At 27.0% G+C, this 21185-nt stretch overlaps 5 protein-coding genes across 10 annotated transcripts; 3 read left to right on the top strand and 2 right to left on the bottom strand.

Annotated features, from left to right (window-relative positions):
- Positions 1-24: 24 nt before the first annotated feature.
- Positions 25-5615, top strand: LOC127061824 (merlin). 2 transcript variants are annotated; one of them, XM_050989209.1, is made up of 9 exons: positions 27-720; positions 810-939; positions 1024-1229; positions 1440-1667; positions 1757-1966; positions 2069-2175; positions 3076-3205; positions 3284-3619; positions 3693-5615. In XM_050989209.1, the coding sequence occupies exons 1-9, from the start codon at positions 622-624 to the stop codon at positions 4068-4070; spliced, it is 1824 nt and encodes a 607-aa protein (XP_050845166.1). In that variant the 5' UTR covers positions 27-621; the 3' UTR covers positions 4071-5615. The 2 variants fall into 2 exon arrangements, with proteins under 2 accessions (XP_050845165.1, XP_050845166.1); XM_050989208.1 differs by having other exon boundaries at positions 25-720; positions 1757-2175.
- LOC127061827 (uncharacterized) lies at positions 5578-7246 on the bottom strand. Of its 3 annotated transcripts, none has more exons than XM_050989220.1 (6): positions 7092-7246; positions 6834-6873; positions 6624-6768; positions 6428-6557; positions 6008-6351; positions 5578-5930 (listed from the first exon to the last, which is right to left on the bottom strand). In XM_050989220.1, the coding sequence occupies exons 1-6, from the start codon at positions 7101-7103 to the stop codon at positions 5702-5704; spliced, it is 900 nt and encodes a 299-aa protein (XP_050845177.1). In that variant the 5' UTR covers positions 7104-7246; the 3' UTR covers positions 5578-5701. The 3 variants fall into 3 exon arrangements, with proteins under 3 accessions (XP_050845177.1, XP_050845178.1, XP_050845179.1); XM_050989221.1 differs by having other exon boundaries at positions 6834-6936; positions 7092-7242; XM_050989222.1 differs by having other exon boundaries at positions 7070-7236.
- A 1057-nt stretch (positions 7247-8303) lies between these two features.
- Positions 8304-9953, bottom strand: LOC127061832 (multiple coagulation factor deficiency protein 2 homolog). Its single transcript, XM_050989236.1, has 6 exons — positions 9796-9953; positions 9535-9677; positions 9311-9364; positions 8940-9085; positions 8652-8800; positions 8304-8572 (listed from the first exon to the last, which is right to left on the bottom strand). Exons 2-6 carry the CDS (start codon positions 9646-9648, stop codon positions 8394-8396), a joined length of 642 nt encoding a protein of 213 aa, XP_050845193.1. The 5' UTR covers positions 9649-9677; positions 9796-9953; the 3' UTR covers positions 8304-8393.
- A 32-nt stretch (positions 9954-9985) lies between these two features.
- Positions 9986-13367, top strand: LOC127061825 (SH3 domain-binding protein 5 homolog). Of its 3 annotated transcripts, none has more exons than XM_050989212.1 (8): positions 9986-10216; positions 10618-10680; positions 10748-10885; positions 10962-11123; positions 11198-11495; positions 11576-11739; positions 11829-12500; positions 12563-12727. In XM_050989212.1, exons 1-8 carry the CDS (start codon positions 10169-10171, stop codon positions 12581-12583), a joined length of 1566 nt encoding a protein of 521 aa, XP_050845169.1. In that variant the 5' UTR covers positions 9986-10168; the 3' UTR covers positions 12584-12727. The 3 variants fall into 3 exon arrangements, with proteins under 3 accessions (XP_050845169.1, XP_050845168.1, XP_050845167.1); XM_050989211.1 differs by having other exon boundaries at positions 9987-10216; positions 11829-11979; positions 12064-13367; XM_050989210.1 differs by having other exon boundaries at positions 9987-10216; positions 11829-13367.
- A 210-nt stretch (positions 13368-13577) lies between these two features.
- On the top strand, positions 13578-20356 carry LOC127061460 (serine-rich adhesin for platelets-like). Its single transcript, XM_050988348.1, has 14 exons — positions 13578-13733; positions 14147-14217; positions 14350-14488; positions 14554-14731; positions 14804-14923; positions 15010-15282; positions 15354-18560; positions 18660-18777; positions 18874-19072; positions 19182-19365; positions 19431-19592; positions 19659-19826; positions 19925-20017; positions 20132-20356. The coding sequence occupies exons 1-14, from the start codon at positions 13689-13691 to the stop codon at positions 20353-20355; spliced, it is 5181 nt and encodes a 1726-aa protein (XP_050844305.1). The 5' UTR covers positions 13578-13688; the 3' UTR covers position 20356.
- Positions 20357-21185: the final 829 nt, after the last annotated feature.

The following is a 21185-nucleotide window of genomic DNA, read 5'->3' as shown; positions in this document are numbered from 1 at the left end:
CACTCCAAACAGTGTGCATGAATTTTCATATCTCTGTTTATATGACTAGTTTGAGTTGTGTAAAATTTTTTTGGTTTGAATCCATTTTAAAAATTGAGATACAATTATAATTAATTCGAATTAGATTATTTATCTTTACCGATGTTACGATCGTGTTCTTTTCGTAAGCATTTAGTGAAGAATTCATTCGCTAATTCAGTGCTGCTATTGGTCAATGAAAGATATCCGTTTCGTTATTGGATGCAAACAAAAGAAGAAATCTTAATTCAGTTGTGAAAAAGATACGAGATTTGTTTTCAAATATTTGAAACACTTTATCGAGACAGATTCTATGACATCTCTTAATCATTAACACCATAATCAAAATAAGATATTATATTTAATGTTTTTTGTGTGAATTTATCCCCTCTTTATACCACATTAATATTAAAACATGTGTAAATAAGGTTAACTCCTCGAAGATTACTTATATTTTGTGATGTCTATTTTAATCCTGCAACTGCTCTGCAATAACACATGAACATATTTCAACAATATCATATTATAACATAGAATGTTTGTAAACTTTTTAAAATGTTTAGAAATTGGTTATATCAATTTCTCTAATGCTTAGTGAATACAATGAAAAGTAAAATGCCACAATTTCGGAGGAAAAAATCGGGGAAATCCTTTCCAGTGAAAGTCTCTACCTTGGACGCAGAATTGGAATTTAATTTAGAAGTCAGTAGTGTATCATTAGTTTTTTATTTTTATTTATAATTTTTCTCTATGAAATATTTCGTTGCAAATATGTAAATTTATCTTAATAGTGGAGATCTACGGGAAGAGATTTGTTTGACTTAGTATGTCGAACAATTGGACTCAGGGAAACATGGTATTTTGGGCTTCAGTACGAAGATTCTAAAGGATTTATATCTTGGTTAAAATTAGATAAAAAAGGTAAATTTCATTAAAATTAAGCATCTATTAATATCTATTAATATATTATAGTACTTGTTAAGATATATGTTGTTTCTATTATAGTTCAAGATCAAGGCATTTCGCAACAGCCTACAACTCCTTTTATGTTTCTGGCTAAATTTTATCCCGAAGATGTGTCGGAAGAATTGGTACAAGAAGTTACTCAGCATTTATTTTTTCTTCAAGTGAAACAAGCTATATTGTCAATGGATATTTATTGTCCTCCAGAAGCTTCTGTTTTACTTGCGTCATATGCGGTACAAGCAAAGGTATTTTGAAAGATATTGCGTATTTTTAATGTATGGGATAAAATTGTTTATTTTTGCATGCATAATTGAATTTATCTTTCTTACAATATATAGTCTAAGAAAGATAACGACACATGATTTCTGGCAGATAAGTTTAATGTATATATAGACATACAAGTATATGTAGATATTAATTGGTTATGATTGTAATTATTACTGCACGGTTGTTAGTACGGGGACTATGATGAAGTTTCATACCGCCCAGGAATGCTGGCCAGTGAAGATCTACTTCCACAAAGAGTCATAGATCAATATCAAATGACTGCTGAAATGTGGGAAGATCGAATAAAGATTTGGTATGCTGATCATCGTGGAATGTCTAGAGACGAGGCAGAAATGGAATATCTTAAAATTGCACAAGATTTGGATATGTATGGTGTGAATTATTTTCCTATTAGCGTAAGTAAGATTTATCAAATTTTATCATTCGCAGAAGGAGAACTAGATTTCAATAATCAATATTAAGGATATATATATTTCTGTTTTAGAACAAAAAAGAAACAAATCTATGGCTCGGGGTAACAGCATTGGGATTGAATATCTACGAAAAGGAAAACAAGCTCGCTCCTAAAACTACATTTACGTGGTCTGAAATTCGACATATTAGCTTTGATGATAAGAAGTTTGTCATAAAACCAGTGGAAAAGACATCGCCAAACTTCGTGTTCTTCTCGCAGAAAGTTCGCATGAATAAACTGGTAAAAAAACAGTCAGATGTTGCCAGCTGGGTGAAGGGTTTGATAGCTTTAGGATTGGACGAACATAATAGTGACAAAGTTGCTCACATATTATTTGTTAAGATCCTGGACCTGTGTATTGGCAACCATGATCTATTTATGCGAAGACGCAAGCCTGACTCCATGGAGGTACAGCAGATGAAGGCTCAAGCCAAAGAAGAAAAATCACGGTAAACATATTTGTTTTTTCCTTAAATAATTATTCTTTAATTGTTTTAATTATTTCAATAGATATTAAAATTAAATCTATGATTTCTTTTTAATACTTACAAACGTTCTGTATCATTCAGGTATGATGTGCTTTTTATATTTGAAAAAAATTAATTTGTTTATATTTTACTAATTTTGTCAAAAAGTTTGAGACAGGTTTCATCCATCTACTTGGATGTGCTTTGGATTAGAAGACCTTAAAACAGCAAGAATGTCTTCGTATGTTAGAATATACCAATATAAAAATGGTTTGGGGGCATTGAGAAAATCAGATGACTTATATATACATATTATTTTATTGTATACATTTAAAAGCATACGAAATGAACTTTAAAAAATTCTGGAAAGCTAATTCTAAATTATGCAAGTCACTTTTACTTACATTAATAAAAACAACAAATTTAATAAAAATACTCTTTAATTGTAGATACATATATATTTATCACAATATAATAAATATGTATATTCATCGATACTACATGCTATGATTTACTGAATGTTTCAGGTAATAACTCTTTGCAAAAGAACTATACATAATTCATTCAGGCTCCTGAGTACTCATATACATTATATATATAAAATTTAGGACATACATGTTTTCAATACTGCCACAATGGAATTATTGGTAAATGTAGTTTGCATGCTATTATTCATTACTTAATAAATTGGCTCTGTCAGTAATTATATGTAAATTTTAAAGTAAATGAAATATTAAAAAAAAAAAATTTGAATTAAGAAATTGATAGATGTTGAAATAAATTTATAAAAAACAAAATAAAAAATTTTACGAGTTCTTAGGAGCCTTAATGAGGATAATAATCCGAATTCACTTGTATTGAATTAATTACTGATCTTACTAGGAGACAGGTCGAAAGAAATAAGTTGGCAAGAGAAAAGCAATTAAGGGAAGCTGCAGAAAGAGAAAAAGCTGCTATGGAACAGCGTCTTTTACAGTATCAAGAAGAAATTCGTTTAGCGAATGAAGCTCTTGTAAGATTATTTATAATACACACACACCCACGTACTATATCTATTTTATATCAAAAAAATATTTTCAAATCTCTATAGAGAAGATCCGAAGAAACAGCGGATCTTTTAGCTGAGAAGAGTCGGGTCGCTGAAGAGGAAGCGATGCTTCTTAGTCAAAAGGCATCAGAAGCAGAACAAGAAATTACACGAATTCGATTAAACAATATGAAAGCCGAAGAAGAGAAAGTACATTTAGAACGGAAAACTAGGGAAGCAGAATTGTTAACCGAAAGACTGGTACAAGAATCAGAGAGAAGAGCTGCAGAAGCAGAAAAATTAAAAGATGAATTGTTAAGAGCACGTATTGCTGAAAAAGAAGCTAAAGAAAAGCTTTTAGAATTTCTCAGCAGAAATGCTTATACTGCTGCTATAACAGTAAGTAAAGACAAATTTAGATAATATGATTTTATTATGTGCAAAATGGTAATAATTTTTTTCGTTATAATAGCCCGTCCCAAATCTGTTTCCTTCAACACAAGTATTTACATCAGATTTACAAGCGGATCTTCAGAATTTGCAATTAGATGCCGAACCATTACCATCTGACTTGACCTCGTATGATCTTATTGCTGATGGTGATGTGGATCAATTATCATTAGAAATAGAAAAAGAACGAGTCGATTATTGGGAGAAGAGTAAACATTTACAAGAACAATTAAGAGAATTGCGATCTGAAATAGAAGTTATGAAAGTTGGTGAGAAACAATGTGAATTAGATCAGTTACACGAGGAACAGATGAGACTGGGAGAAAATAAATATAGTACATTGAAAAAAGTCAAATCAGGTTCTACTAAAGCTAGAGTTGCTTTCTTTGAAGAATTATAATATAATTCTTTTTTCAAAAAATACAAAAGATCTGTATTATACGAAATAGGGATTAACGATTTTGAATTTAATCTATGAAACATTCATTTTTTATATCTATACGCTTCCATAGTTTAAAAAAGTTACAGAAAGGGCTATATATATGTGTATTCTTTTTTCTTAGCAAACGTTATATGTTTGTTAATAATAATGTATTACAAAAATTGATCATTAAGCTACTATGTAAGCTATTAAATTTTGTCTATATTGATAACTGGATTATATTTTTATAAATTCATTAATGACGAACTCTTAATAATTTTAGAGTTATATACTCTATAAACCTTTTATCACAAAATGTTATAGAGAATAGAACGATATCATGTACTAAAGTTTTCTGACTTATGCTCTTAAACAAAACAGATATCTCTAGTAATTAAAATACTAAGGATATCAATGAATACATATTATATGGTACATGCGTTAAGATCGTACTTTTTATATTTCATTTTTCTTTTAAATTAAGTATAGTGAAATCTTCAGTAATGATTCCTTAGAAAATTGAATCGACTATATTTTTTTTATATATCGCGCGCGAGCGCATACACACATACACACACATGTATATATATAAAATAATAGTAGATAATATTCTTTTATTTATGCACTTTCCATATTATTACAGTAAATGACTTCAAAATGTTAAATGAAATATGAATGAAAGTATACATTTATTTGAAAATTCGAGTTTGTATAAATGATAATTCTTTTTATTTGTTTGTATAAAAATATGTTGTCATCTGAGACAGGTCCCTGTGTAGTAAGTGCTTTATAGCAGTAGTTTACACTGAGTGATTCTATAAAATAGGAATTTAAAAATTATATTTCAATAATTGTTGTACTCTCTGAAAGAATTAGTTTATTTCAGTTTTTTCTCTATCTTTATTTCTTTAATATTTAAAGAAAAGTGCCTTATGATATAAGAACATATGCGTTGAAAGGTATAATTATTAAACATCCATACTATGTGTGCTTATATTTTGTTATTATGTGCATATTATATAATAATGTATTTATAGATTACAATGAAATATCATTAAATGTGTTTTAATGGCCATAGACTGCAATACGTAAAGTAAGAGAAATTTATTAAATTGTCGAGATGAATCAGAATTTGTTATATTGGAGATGACTTACAATTCCTACATACATTGTATGTGTGAGCGTATGAAACGTTTGTATGGAGATGAATGTAAATGTGTGGATTTTAAAATACTGTTATAGTTTATTATTATTTCTAAAAATCTGGTCTAAAATGTCATATGAATGTGTATATATATATATAAAAAAAGAATTCAACGGACATTTAAATATTATTATATGAAATTTTTAAAATTATATATAAACTCTTTGACCAATTCATTCATAGTATTACTAAATTTTGTAGTAGCTACGTTATTCCAGTTATGCTTACATTTTACAATGTACACATTATTACTATATGAAAAGATTTAAATTGATATCAGTATTCAATGTATTAAGTATTAAACGATTTATTTTTACTTATATATTCATACATTTTTTAGACATCCTTTATAAACCATATATTTAATGTTATATGTATTATTTTTTTCTTCTGTTGTTATATATACTTAATTGAATACAAAAGAAGTGGAAGACTTTATCTGATTAAATTCTTTTGACAATGTTGGCATAAGATATAAACTTTCATCATCCTCTATGTTTGGTACTCTAAAAAATAGATCACGCATCAGTGTTCCATCGCTAGTAAGTTCTTCCAAATCGTTCTTACTCTTAGTTTTCATATCTTGAGAATGTTTAAAATTCAGTTCGAAATTAGTGGCATTGAAATTATATTTTCTAAAAATCAATTATGTAAATTATTATTTATTAAGCTTTTCATAGAAAAATTATATTGTATTAAATAATATTATTACCTGATGTCACATTTTGTATGCAAATTGAGATCATCTGTTGTTTGAGAGGCTTTATCGATCATTTTATTTTTAAGAAGATTTTGAGCAAGATCTCTGGAATGCAATAATTTCTCTAATCTAAGAGATTCTTTTAATCTTTGAATTTTTGCTACAAGATTACTTCTCTCTATCTCTTTTTGACTAAGAACCTCATGGATAATTACTTTTTCACATAAAAGATCTCTTACATTTTCTACTAGATTCATAAATTGTTTTTCTTGCGCCAGCAATTGACATGTTAACAATTCAAGTGCTTGTATAATTTGAATCCTTAAACTTGTTCTTTTTGTCTTAGCTTCGGAGAGCTAGAAAAATAAAGAGAAGTTAAACAAGAAGATAAAAATCAAAGAAAACAAATTATATGAAAAATATTAATTTTACTTCAAATTCTAATTGCTTTTTTTCACAGTTATGACGATTAAGAAATATTTGATATTCTTCTAGTAAAGCTTTTTTCTCAGATTCGCTCACAGCTAAATCAGATTTAACTTCATGCATTTCACGAGTACATCTATATATAAATATATGTGAACATAATATTGAGTATGAAATAAATAGTAAAAAAGTTACAACTCACTTTGCCAAATGTTTGATTAATAATGATATTCGTTTTCTATCAGCAGGACATAAATCTTGTATGTGTGAAAAATTATAAGTGCTCTCCTTATTGTTGTTACTACATTTCGAGCACGTTGCCTTTATTTCTTCTATTTCTTCACTTTCTGTTAATATGCTAATATAATAATATATATATATATATATAAAATTTTTTGTATATGCGATTTACCTTCTTCACCACATCTCATATTGCAAAAATATTGCCGAATCTGCAAAACACGTTGATGGAATTTGGTGAGCCTATGTGCATGGATTTGTTCTCATTTTTTCTTCTATACTTCACAAGTTAATAACTTAAATCAATAACTCAACGAGAAAAAAGATTCGATGGATGAATAATAATAATAATAATAGTATTAATAATAATTTGAAAAAAACAAAAATATCAGATAAGAATAAACACACTTATACATCACGATATATGCACCTTGTAGACCATTTTACGTACGAAGTCACGAGATTATTCTCATCGTACGTTTTTTCACACATTGTTAAAGCAGTATTTTTATTATTTTGTAATATTGTTAGAAAAATATCTTGCTTTTCGTAATACAAAATATTTGTCTCATATATGACACATATAAAAAAAAGAAAAGGAAACAAAAAGTAAATTTGTTTTAAATGTTATGCAATTGTTTAACATTTGTTTCAATACAATAGAAACTACTTTTATATAATTATTTTCACGACTGATATTTTATATATATTAAGAATGTATGAAATAATATTTACTACTAGTTTTAATAAAATTAGTTATATATCTTTACAATGAATACAACTATAAAATATAAATTTTGTTTTTGTTCACTATTATTTACTATTGATAATAACAAAATGAGATTAATTCTAAGATACAATTTTCATCTCATTTGTATAAAAAATTAATACTCTAAATGTTCAAGTAACTAATATCAAAAGTATTGTATTTACTGTATGTTTGATAATAATCTTTATATATATCACAGTTATATATACAGACCAATATTTATAGTAACATGTGTATATTTATTACGAATATAAATTTCAATTTCCTATATTAAGTATTATTATACCACATATACAGAGCGATGAAAAAAATTACCAGCAGACTATATTGTGATTGTATTATCTGTTAAATAAACAAATAAGTCTTTTAATGCGAATATTAGTAGCCTGTAAAATTTTGTTAGTAACTTTAGTTACACTCTATACAATATATATACATACATGACATAATTTATACTATTATGTACTCTTTTCGTTGTTTTAATCTAATTAACATTTTTTCCAAATACATAACATACATAACATGATAGGAATTATTTTTAACACGTTTTAAAAAAGTCAATTTACCTTGATATTTGCGATTAATTATCGCTTTACGTGATATACATTTTTTTCACACTCCATATATACGATACAATATTTTTAATTATTATTAATATATGAAAATAGATTTTTGTATACAACTTATTGTATACCCAGTATTTTTTATCTTTTTCATTTGTAGACTTTTAGATATATATGTAATTTCAAGTATACAACAAGCTATAGAAAAAAAATATTATATGAACAACAGAATGTAGACAATGAAAGTATGTTTACATGAAATGCAAAAGCATTTAATTAAGTCTGAACAAATAAAACTGATGACAAAAAGTACTGATGAAAAATTTACTATTTTTGTAAGAAATAATAATTTTAATGTATGCGACTGTTTTTGTAATTCCATAATATAAAGTTATTTTAATTACTGTCGACCAGTAGCAGCTGCATTTTGCTGAGCTTGTATGAATTCTGGATAATCTATATATCCATCTTTATTCATATCATCTACAGCAAGAATTGGATCAATTAAATTAATCAATTCGTCATCTTGAAATAATTTATCTCCGGCGTTTGATGCCCCAGGATCTTGTTTATTTTGTTCTACACATATAAATAATATATTCGTTAACAAAATATCTAATTTATATAGAAATATAATTTTATGTTTCTATATACTTACCATGCCAATGAATAAGAGATTTTATTAATTCGCATCCATCCAATTTATTGTTGTTATCTGAATCGTGCATTTTAAAATAATGGAACTGCAATTCCTGTTCTGTCATTTTATTTGTATCAATTGGAACTTCCATATGTTCTGCGATATGACTAAAAAAATATCACTTTAATTGAAGTTAGAGAACTTTTTTTTTTATTAACAAATATAACTTTATATTTATTAATAAATTCAACTTCATATTTTGTAATCATAGATGCTTCATTTATTCATAAAATTGTTATTACTCACGCTTTTTCCTGAGCTATATTGGCAGCATTAAGTATTTGCTGAGGTTGATGATTGTGATTGTGCATTTGTTGCTGTATAGGGGCTTGAACAGGTATTTGTTGTTGTACAGGTGCTTGATGAATAGGCACATGTTGTATCGGAACTTGCTGATGTTATATTGGTAAAGTAATTAAATCAAATAATAGATCAAATTAAAACAATTTATAAATTAGAAATATATTAATAAATATCTTAAATTATTCGTATTAGTAGCAAGACGAGAAACTAAATGATTTTTTGTAATGAAATTAAAAAAAAAACGAATGAAAATTGTTATCAATAATACCTATTCGCTATATATTTTAACATTATATTAAATTATCAATTTTTACTTGTTGCTGTGAACCCTGTTGTACTTGTGGTACCTGGTGTATTTGCTGAGTAGGCTAGAAGAAAAGAAATAGATTCTATTAAAAGTAAAAATATTCTTTAAAATATAACTTATAAAATAACTCTTTTCTTTTTTATGACAAATATAAAAAAGTTTAAAAGACTGTTACTGAATCATTATTCCTTGTATACCATATGTTTCTTCATAATAATGAAATAAATGTACCTGCTGAACTTGATAATGTTGAGGAGGTACACCTGGTGCAATTCTTTGACCTTGTCCAAATGTATTATCTACTCCAAAAAATCCAATAATAAATAACCATAGAGTCCAATACATTTTGAAACACTGTGCTTTAAAAATAATCACTGTAACAAACCGGTAAATAAAAGATCACGTATTTTAATAAAAATATAAATATTCCTATAGAAATAATTGATTTCGTTAATTATGAAACTTTCCAATGATTAGTATGATAAAAAATACCTTAATTATGTATTAAAAGAGAAAGAAGAGATTTGATCGAAATATATAACTTTCTTTTTCAACAGATTACTACTGTTCAGGTTAAGTTATAAAAACAACCATGCAGATCTGACGTGGACGTATTTCATGATAGCGCTAGTACTGACTGTGGCTGGTACTGACTGTTGGATACCTGCCCTGAGATATTATGCGTAGATGTCGTTCGAAATGTGAATGATACTGATATTTCTAAAATTACGTTGAACGTAAAAATATATTCCAATATTAAATTAACGATGTTGAAAGTCTCCTGAAAGTTTTATAATATCCGTATGCATTAGTAAAACAATGTGATTTTAAGCTGACATTAATTAAATGTTGCAAAAAGCGAACTATGGACGTCGCGGAGGACGCCGAAGGATCTTTAGATCCCCGTATACAGGTGACTCATTAATCTCAATCGTTTCTAACGTTATTATGTTACTTATTGAAATTTTTATTATCAATTTATATATTATCGCATTTTATTTCACTAAACTCCATGCATGTATATTTCATGTATACAAAAGAAAGGTTATGTACTTTGACATTTAAGTAACGCCCGTACTACTTTGTTACCTGGTACAATGGCCTAGTTATCTATACTTTTGTTTTATTTTGTTCATTTTTCTTTTTACATATAATTATTAAGAAAATTAGATGTATTCCATCTCTCGACTAATTGTAATTTAATATTATTTTCTATCGTTACGTAATTTTGAATATTCTAACGACAAAAATGTTTTTTCTTGTTATAGGAATAATGAGATTTTGAGATTGACAATATAAATCTTATATTTTTAGATCGAGTTGGAGAATTTAAACAATGCAACAGATGATATTAATAAACTTGAGACTGAATTAGATGTGAGTTTTTCAATAGATAAGATAGTAGATCTTTTATCTATTTTATCTGTTATATTTTATAATATAGGAGGCACATACAGCGTTTAGACAATTGCTTACCGAATTAACAAGGCGATTGAAAGAAGTAGCGGACAAATTAGGAATTACATGTATTGAAAAAGCAAGATGTTATTACGAAGCTTTGGAAGTAGCTCATCTAGCACAAGTCAGTGTTGAGATATAAATATATATATATATGTTTATAAAAGAGGGGAATTCTAATATTAATTTAATTTGTTTAGGTGGAATGTCAGAAACAGGCTCAGTTATTCCAAAGAGCTAATGAGATACACGCGGCTGCTAAAGAAACCGTTGCTTTAGCTGAAACGAGGTTTACATCGCATCAGCACGAATGGAAGTTTGATCAAGCTTGGCAAGATATGTTGAATCATGCAACTATTAAAGTAAAATAATTTTTGTTGTTTACCGTTGTATTACAAGTTACACTACAAAATTGTACTAAATAAATAATGTCTAGGTTATGGATGCAGAAAATCAAAAAGCAGAATGCGGTAGGGAACATCATAGAAAAGCAATGATATTTCAAGATGCAGAAAAAAAGTTATTTCAGTTGGAAGAGAAATACCGTCGTTATATCATTAAGTCAAGGCCATACTTTGAGGTGAAAGCTCAATGCGATCAAATGTTAACAACGCAAAAGGAAAGAGTAGAATATTTGCAGAAAGCAATAAAAGATGCAAAGCATAATTATGCTTCGAGTCTTCGTATTTTAGAAAACATTAGTAATCAAATACACCAACAAAGAAAGGATAATGGTATCATTGATACAAAAAAGCTGTCTATGTTCATAATATATGTTGGTCGCAAACATATATCTTATTACTCATTTTTGTAGATATTCTTGCTAATGGGCCTAGAGAACCAGGTGTAGGTGCAGAATTGATTACTTCAGGAGATAATTTAAAATACAAAATGGATTTTAAGAAAGTAAATCATAAAAATATAATCTCTACTGTAGACGATGAGTACCGCAAAAATGTTCAACATCAACAAGATAATGTTAGCATAAGAACTTTTTTTTTCTTATAAAATTTCATTGGACTGTAATTTGAAATTTATATTTTCATATATAATTCTTTTAATTTCAGAATGATTTTAAGATTACATCGTCTGCGGGACATCTCGGTCGAAGGTCTATAGATGGTAGCGAAGCTACATCCAATCAATGGGAACTAGAATTACAAGCTAGTATGGAAAAATTAAATTGTGCTCCATTTAATAGTAAAGATTCTGAGAATGGTGAGAGAAAGATAAGAGACATCTTTAAAAAAGAAATATGTGATACGCATTTAAGAGATAAGAACGATACGATTGATTTTGCAGACGACTTACAATGTAATGTTTTGAAAAACGAAGAATCTACTGAACATACAGCGAATTTATTTAAAAAACTATCTACAGACGTAGAAATAAGTAAGACATCCATTGATGTACCATCGGTATCAAGTTCTACAAGTTTGCAATCATTATGTCATAATTTTATTAATTCAGTTCAGACAAGATCAAAATATATCAATGATATTACTAAATCTTTATATAAGGAGTCTATTACTAAAAGAGATTATTTTGGCGAAGCAGTAAAAAGTTCAGAAAAAGTAGTTAATTTAAATACATCTACGTACCTACCAAATAGAATCTCAGAAATCGATTTAAGAAATCCAAAATCTCAAACGAACGCCAAAACCAATATAGAAGATATTAAACATAATTATAGTATGCCAAAATTATACGATTGTACAGAATCTAATGTTCTTGATAAGGTAACGACAAATGTTACGAGTCTTAGTAGTTTAAAAAATCTATCAACATCTATTTGTTATAGTGCCAATTCTTCTCCAATTAAATCAGTAAATTTATTTTCATCGAAAAATAAACGATCATCGGACAACGAGTTACATAGAATTCAAAATAAAACTTCTTTCGAAAGATTAAGAAAAAAATCATCTAGTATAAAAGAACTGCCACTATTATCATTAGTCAATATTCCAACATCATCATTTCCAACGCGCAAAGAAAAAAGTAGTAGCATGAATGACTTAAATTCTAAGTAACAAAAGAAAGTGTAAGTTAATAATTCTAACTCGATTTACATATTTAGCTAGAAATATGTATGATAAAAAAAAATAATAAAAATACAAAAGAAAAATAAAAAAAATTATTATATTAACAAAACTAAGTTCGCTAACAATTGTCTGCACAGAAAAAAAATAGAAGATATAAAGTATTTCCAGTGATGTGTTAAAATTGTGATGAACTTTAGAACAAATTTATATAGAAAAAAAAAAAGATATAATTATAACACATAATTATAATATTATAAATATAAACGAGAGTCTCTGATTTATTTAGTTTCCTATAATACATTTAAAGATAAACCTATTAATTGATAAATAAAGATATATATGCTCAAAAAGGAAGAAAATGTTACGAATTATTCAGCAACAGGGTTTAATGTGCTCAATAAGTACATAAACAATTAATATTATATATATTTATATATATATATATATATTAGTTTTAATTGTAAGAGTTCTTTGTATTTATTTGTATGGTTATATATACTATTATGGATCTAAAATTTCACATTTTGTAGATATTGCCAAATTTTATTAAACAGTTTGATATTTCTTAACTTGTTTTTATTTGTGTTAAATTTAAAATATTTATTTCATGTGTGACATATTTTATTCAACGATATTTTTTATAATCTTTTTTTTAAGTAAGAGCAGTTTCTAATTATGCAAAATTTAAAATTCGCGCAATATCGAAGTTGGACAATCAACATCGATGTATTGTTTGCAATAATCGATCTATCGATAATATTGAAATATTTAATTCCAGTAATCGTATAAGAGCGCCGATACGCCGCATGCATAAACGTGCTTTGTGTTTTGTATAAAATCTGCTGAGAATTAATTATTTTAGTTGGACTTGTCATTTTAAGTATAATGGATACCACAATCGACAATTTAAAGGAGAATATAAATTCCACTGTAAGTATTAAATATATCATACTTATTTCAATATCATTTAATTCAAAGGTGACTAAGGATTTTGTCAAGGTTATGCCGTCTATGATATATTGTTATTGTCTAAAATTTAACAATATTATGATATTATTACTTTACATTTTATTTATTCATTATCTTATTGTATTGTTTCTCGATATATACATACTATCCGTGCAATTTACAATATTTATCAAGTATGATAGTACAAAATTTATTATCAAATAAAAGTACATGTGTACACACACACACGCACAAGTATCATTTATATCTATAAATGATTATATATATAATATAAATATATAATTCATTACATGTATAAATAAAAATTTATTTGAATTAATTCTTATCCTTGTAGGATTATTTTTTTTAATCTATGATAAATGCTTTGATTACAGGATAATAATGATAAATTGGATAAATTAAAAAAGTCTTATATGATACTAAAACAAAAAGTTTGTAGATCACAGTAAGTTATCCTATTTAATGAAAATTAATATTTATATCATCTTTACTTATAATTTATATTTAAATATATATTTTTTATTATGATTATATATAAAATAATTTGATGATATAATTCGTAATACATATTTTTTAGTGAATTAATTAAACTATACAATGACAAATTGAAAGAATGCGAACGCATGAAAATAGATTTAGATTTAGCAAATAAGGAAACCAAAAAAATGACCACTAATTATAATGGAACATTGGCGAAAGTTATTAAATTGGAACTTGTAAGTAATTTATCCAAAAATTTGTGGTAATATATGTAATAATTAAATATCTATTATTTTATTAGCAAAATACGGAATATAAGAAAAAAATCGAGTCGTTGTCGAATACTATAGTAATGCATGAAACTAAAATTGCTGGAGATCAACAACATTTGCAACAGTTGACATGCAAATTAAAGGAAATAGAAGATAAACATATGGATGAAAGACTGCAAATAGATATGGAAAAAACTTTATTACAAGGTATTTAGAGTAGAAGTGTAATAATATCTTTTTTTGTGTAAGATCTTTTTATGTTTTAAATCGTATTCTCAGATAAAGTCAAAGAACTGGAACGTCAATTGAAGATATCTAATAAAACTAATAATTCAACAAAGAAAGAGAAAATTAATAAAAAACAAGGTATAGACAAAGGCATACATTGTTGTTTGGAAAGTTAGTACTTCAGAAATATTTATTGTCGATCTATAAATAAATTGATTAAGCACATTTAAGGATTTAGATTTCATTGATTTTTATAGATGTGATACCAAGGGTAGATGTCGCTGTAAATACAATAAAACATGTAGAACTTAATACTCAAGTTGAGAAGAATGTAATGACAGATATGACTTTTAAAGCAGATAAAGATAATCTTTATCTTTTGTTTTGTGATAAATGTGAAGATTTAGTGTGTAATCCTGCTGAGAAAATTTGCAAAACGATGGGTATAAATCCTGAAATTATTCCACAACTTCCTTCGTCTACAAAATTACAATCTACAGTTTCTGTATCTGTATCTTCTCCTGAAAAAGGTTTGTTACTTTCTTTTTTTTAATGTTTACTGGAATGTATTTAAAACGAAGTACGCAATTTCCTTTTTCAGATGAAGACTCTCAGACAAATAATAAAAAAAGACTCGGTGTCCAAAATTCATCGGAAGATATAAATATTCACGATAACAATTCAAATTTAACATCGGTTCCTTCATCGTCTGAATTATCTAAAATGATATCTTCCTCTTCACAAGATCCTTGTATAGCAAGAGAGGAATCTTTTTCCGATTTAACAAAAAATTCATCTTTTTCAAGTAAATTTGATGAATTAACAGATTTAGTCAAAACTTCATGTATAATGAAAGAAAATAATAATACGAGCAATTCGTCATCTTTTAATAATCTACTGCATAATTTTGAAAAATTAAAAAAGAAGATGAAAAAATTAGAAAGAAAGGTAGAGAAACAATCTCAAGAAAAGAAGCAATTGGATACAAATTATTTCCCGCATGCGCCGTGCATAAATTATTACTCAAACGAAATGTTAAATCATAACTTCTCATTAAATATGATTTCTACATTTTTGAATGGATTACAAGATATCGTGAACAAAAATATACGTAAGCGTAATAAAGCTCAGAAGAGAAAATATGAACCTAAAGTCTGTAAATTTAGTTCCAAAAAGATAAAGCTTAAACGAGCACAACAAAATCTATCAATGTGTAATAACGTTTGGAATGTGGATTCAATAAAATCTTCCAATGAGCGAACTACGAGAACCGACAATTCTACATCAAATGATAATTTGGATAATTCATGTAATTCTGTAAACAATGATGTAACGTTAGACGATGATTCAAGTGATATAAATGTCGACAAAGTTAATTGCTACAATAATGTAATTAAAGAACATTTGAACGATACCGTTTTGATCCCTAATAATTCGAAGATAGAAAAATTACGAATTACAAATAATAAACACGAGAAGAATCCCGTAATTGTTACGTGTCAAACTGCAAGTGATAATGTATCGAATTCTATGGAAGAAACAAATTCAAGTAGTTTGGATAATGAAGATTGTTCTATTCCTACAGTGACTAGTAAAAAACAAGCAATAAATGGTCCTCTAGTTGTAGAAGGATTTGATCACAAAAGTAAAGATTCTTCTAAAAATAAGATTCGTAGTAGTGATAAGGATACTGTTATGGTAATGAATGATCTAGTCCCTAATACTAATATAGCTTCCACATCTAGTGCAAGTATTTCTATAAATAAGTCTAGTGTATCTGATACTAAGAAGCAAATAAGTATTCCTTTTATCAAGAAATTTGAAAATACTGAGTACACAGTAGAAGAAATGCCACCGGTAATCGATAACATCCCACCTTTTATGGAAACTTCAACTTTTATGAATGAGAACAAAGGAAATGATAGCACTATTAATACAACTGCTAATACATCTTCTATTAGCAGTGTTATTGTTACTGTTAGTGATACTTCTACTAGTTCTACTACTTCTAACAATAAAAGTCCTATTACTGCAAATATTAAAAGCCGTAAACGTAAATTGCAGATATCTGAAAAAGAATTAAATCAATCTAATTTAATTAAAGACTTGTCAACCGTAGAGAAAAATAATAAAGATATTTGTAATATTGGAAATGATGGAACGTGCATCATTGAAAATACAAAAAATAATACTCCTGAAAAAGTAATGAATAACAAGTCCGATGTTCGGATAACAGATAATCCATGTCTTATACCACAAAAAAAGCAATGTACAGTACATCTAATGAAAAGAAACAATCAGGAAGTATCGACATTACATAATGAAAATTTAGATGCAAGTCAAGAAACGAATGACAAATCTGTTAAAAAGACATTAGCAAATATATCGGATAGTACATCGACGGATGAAGAAAAAATTGATTCTATAGAAAACCAAAGTAATAACATAAATGTTGAAACAAAGCATAGCTTTGCAAAAAGAAAAAGTCCGGGATCCAATTACGTATTTGCTTCAAATAAAACTCGTGTTGGATTAATGGGTCGTTTAAAACATTTACGATCTCAGTCTCTAGTTAAAGTCAGTAACGTAGAGTTGTTCAATTCGAATGAACCAGAAACTGTAAATAATAAAAGTACTAACCAGAGTAAATGTGTATCCATATCCGCGTCTAATAAAAATAATGGAATGGAAAAAAGTTTAATGGAAAATCTTGGCGAATTAAAAAAAACATATAAAAACTGGACGACTAAGGATTTGTTGGATGATTCTTTTAACAGTAATGAGCAAGCAAAGTCAGCAGATGAATTAACGGCAAATATTGCGCCTGCTGCTAGTTTGGATTTTAAATTGACTGATGTAAATAAGAATACAGAAGATAAATGTTTTACCAATATTATAACATCATTACAAGACTCAAACTCGATGCAAGACAAGGATGTATCCACTGATTCTAATAGTGATACAACAACCGAGAAAAAAAGTATCGAATCAGACGAGGATATTTGTTCAGAATTATGTCCTAAAACTATCACCGATGAAGAAGATCAAATTATAAAAGATGTAACCTTACATTCTTCTCTATTTACATTAATTAGTCCTCTAAAGGATGATAGCATCCCTGTTGTTATATCTAAAAAGTACTCAAAGAAAAAAATTAACAAACCAATTCAAGATGTAGCAATAGGTCCACATAGAATATATCCTATGCAGGAACTCGATATCTTAATGCATTCTGAACATACGCTTACATCAAAAGCAGAACAAACAAACATTTTTAATAATACTAATAAAGCAACAAAAATTAAAACTGATAAAAGAATGATTAGCAAAGGAGAATCCAAATTACAATCTAAATTCGTTGATAAAAATATACAACAGGTTAATAGAGTGTCTCAGAAAAAAGAAAAACTCTTAAATAGTCTCGCATGTGAAGAAAGTATTGAGGAACATTGTAGCGTGTCTATAAATGTTCAAAAACAAAGCACATCAGAAATGACAATGAATGAAGCAAAAAAAGATACATCGATCAATAGTTATGAAAATGGAAAGATACATTCAGAAATATTTATAGATCCAACAAACACGACAATATCTAATGACGACGTAGACATTCAAACACATAATGTGATAGTCAATGATTTAGAAGCTGTTTCCGCCAATAACGGAGTGGATGTTAAAAATATTAATAACGATTTGGTTAATCCCATTACATTATTAGAAAATCATTTGAAAACAAACCAACATACCAGAGGGTTGAGGAACTCCAAAAAAGCACTGAAGATAATAGAACCACTATGTATACAAACAGGTATATTGTTATACGCTTTTGTTAATTTATTTATATATGTTAAATATACTTTAACATATTATATATATACATATATATATATATATATATATATTTCAGATAATTTTGTTAATAAGCAATTATGCAGAATCATAAATGATACTGATTGGTCTATGTCTGTACATAGAGATGTTGTTGATAAATTGTCTTCTATATGCAGCGTTCGTATTGTTGCCAAGTACGTATAAATAATACTATATATAGAATCTTTTTATTACCTTATCAAATGTAATCAAAATTATAGTTGTATTATTTTTTTATCGTTTGATTACAGATGCATAGTGGACTTTATGCTTGAAAGAAAAGAGAATAATTTGGATAAAAGTTATACACCACCAGCACCCTTGATGACAATAACTCAACAAAAAATTGTAACATTATTAGTTGACCTCGAAATAAAATTGCCTACAGTGATAAAATGGGTTCAAGCTGGAATCGAATATAAAATTTTCAGATTAAATAACGCTCCTATGGTATGTGATTGTGAATATTAATTATGTCGGTTTTCTTTCTTTTTTCTTTTTCTTTTCCTGAGTTTTATAAAATCATTCATATCATAAAATAATTTGTTGAATTATTTAGTTACATCAGATACAAAATCTTATAAGACTATACATCGTTCTAACACGGATACAAAAGGATCGAGAAAAAGCTAGAATGCTATGTTGCGATGCTTTATATTGTCTAGGATTACATGCAATTCCGGTTATTTATACAGTATTGACATGTTGGCCAGAAATATTTCCACAGTTTACAGAAAATATTGGTTGGTATAGATATTTATATTTCGTCATGACATAAATAATATAAGGATAAATTTTTACGTTTCAGATATTTTACCAAAGTATATGGCACATTTTATTATGTCTCTACAGGCTAATAACTTTCCTCAGTTATATGCTTTGAAAAATTTATTATCAACTTATTATAAATATAAACCAGGAAGTTCTTTAACTAAAAATTTAGTAGAAGAATCATTAAAATCTTTAGAAGGTAAGGTATTATATTTTTGTACGTTATAGAAATATTCCAAATGTTTTAATAAATACATTTTATTAGTGAGAAGTAATTCCAATGCGGGTACTGATAATTTGAAAACAGCTATTATATTGCTTGCGAAAAAGGAAGGTATATCGTGGAGCTATACTAATATTATACAAAGCCGTTTGTTGCCAAATATAATTAATAAAAAATATCTGTCAATGTACGAGCCATTTTGTTTACTTGGTGAGTTTATTAAAAAAAAAAAAAATAAATAAATAAATATAAAATAATTCATAAAATTATATATCGACAACATTTTATAATAATATTTATTTCTATAGGCTATCTTATGCGTACGTTTCCAGTAGAAGATAATGATGGAATTGTCAAAAATGTCATCGAACAACTCTCAGATTTAATTGACTCAGGAAAAGGTAATATAAAACATACTTCAAAAAAGACAATGATATTTTAATTACAACATTTGACCTGACATTATAAATATTACACAAATGCTGTTATTTTCTTTTTGTTTTCTTTTAAATTAGGCTCCCACGATCAACAGGAAGGCATAGTATCGGCATTGTTAAGTTTATCTAGACACGACGTTGAAAAAGTAATCAGTTCTGTGATGAAATGGATCCCAAGTAAATCTTTAAGAATAACTACTATTGATCAATATTATGCGTTCTTCAGACAACGAACGAAAATTCATTGGAAAAATTATCTAAAAAAATTGAACAAAGTATATGTTAAAGATATCAGACTTTAAATGCTAAGATTATATATATATATATATATATATATATATATATATATACTTATATATACATATATATAACTTCTTTCTTTGTTCTTATTTTTATTTATTTTTTTTTTATTAACAAAAAATAAAGTATATCGAACGCGCGCATAATAATTATTTATTATTGTGATAGATTTTTCAAATGAAATCTGATTGAAAATTCTTATTCTCAGTCTTTCTTGTTTCTCTATGTGTGCGATATTAAATAACATATAAATAATTAAATGCTCTAGAGAAAATTCGTACAAATCGTTTTTAAATAATTTTAGTCTATGACGCGATATAAAATTTTTATAAAAAAATAAGGCATTGATATCTAAATCTAGACTATATCTCTGTATCTCTCTCTATATTTCGTTCCTTTCTAAGATTTGGATATTAATGTTCATAAACGCGCAAAGTATTAATAGATTTAAAATGTTTAGAATTGGACTGAAATAATAACCGACTATATTTTTTAATTTAGTCCTGTTGTTTCTTGTTTTCTTTCTCCTTTTTCTTTTTTTGTTTTAATGTATATATATCAATCAATATAATTTTTTTTTCTTAATGTGTGTATATATATATATATTATATATATATTATATATGTATTGTTATATATATTATATATATGTATATGTATATATATATTAACCATTATTATTATATTTGTTCTTTTTAGTCAAAAATATATTATAATGATTATTATCTTTTTTATGAGAGAATATCGAAAAAGTAATTATCATATTGTGGTTCGTTTTGAATTATCCCTTCCACTACCTCGGCTAGTATTTGTTAAGTATGATTAGGGATAAT

The sequence above is a fragment of the Vespula vulgaris genome, chromosome 2 (assembly GCF_905475345.1).
Source record: "Vespula vulgaris chromosome 2, iyVesVulg1.1, whole genome shotgun sequence".
NCBI classification, from domain to species: domain Eukaryota; kingdom Metazoa; phylum Arthropoda; class Insecta; order Hymenoptera; family Vespidae; genus Vespula; species Vespula vulgaris.
The sequence above is the reverse complement of the archived record's forward strand: the minus strand, read 5'-3'. Positions and strand labels throughout refer to the sequence as shown.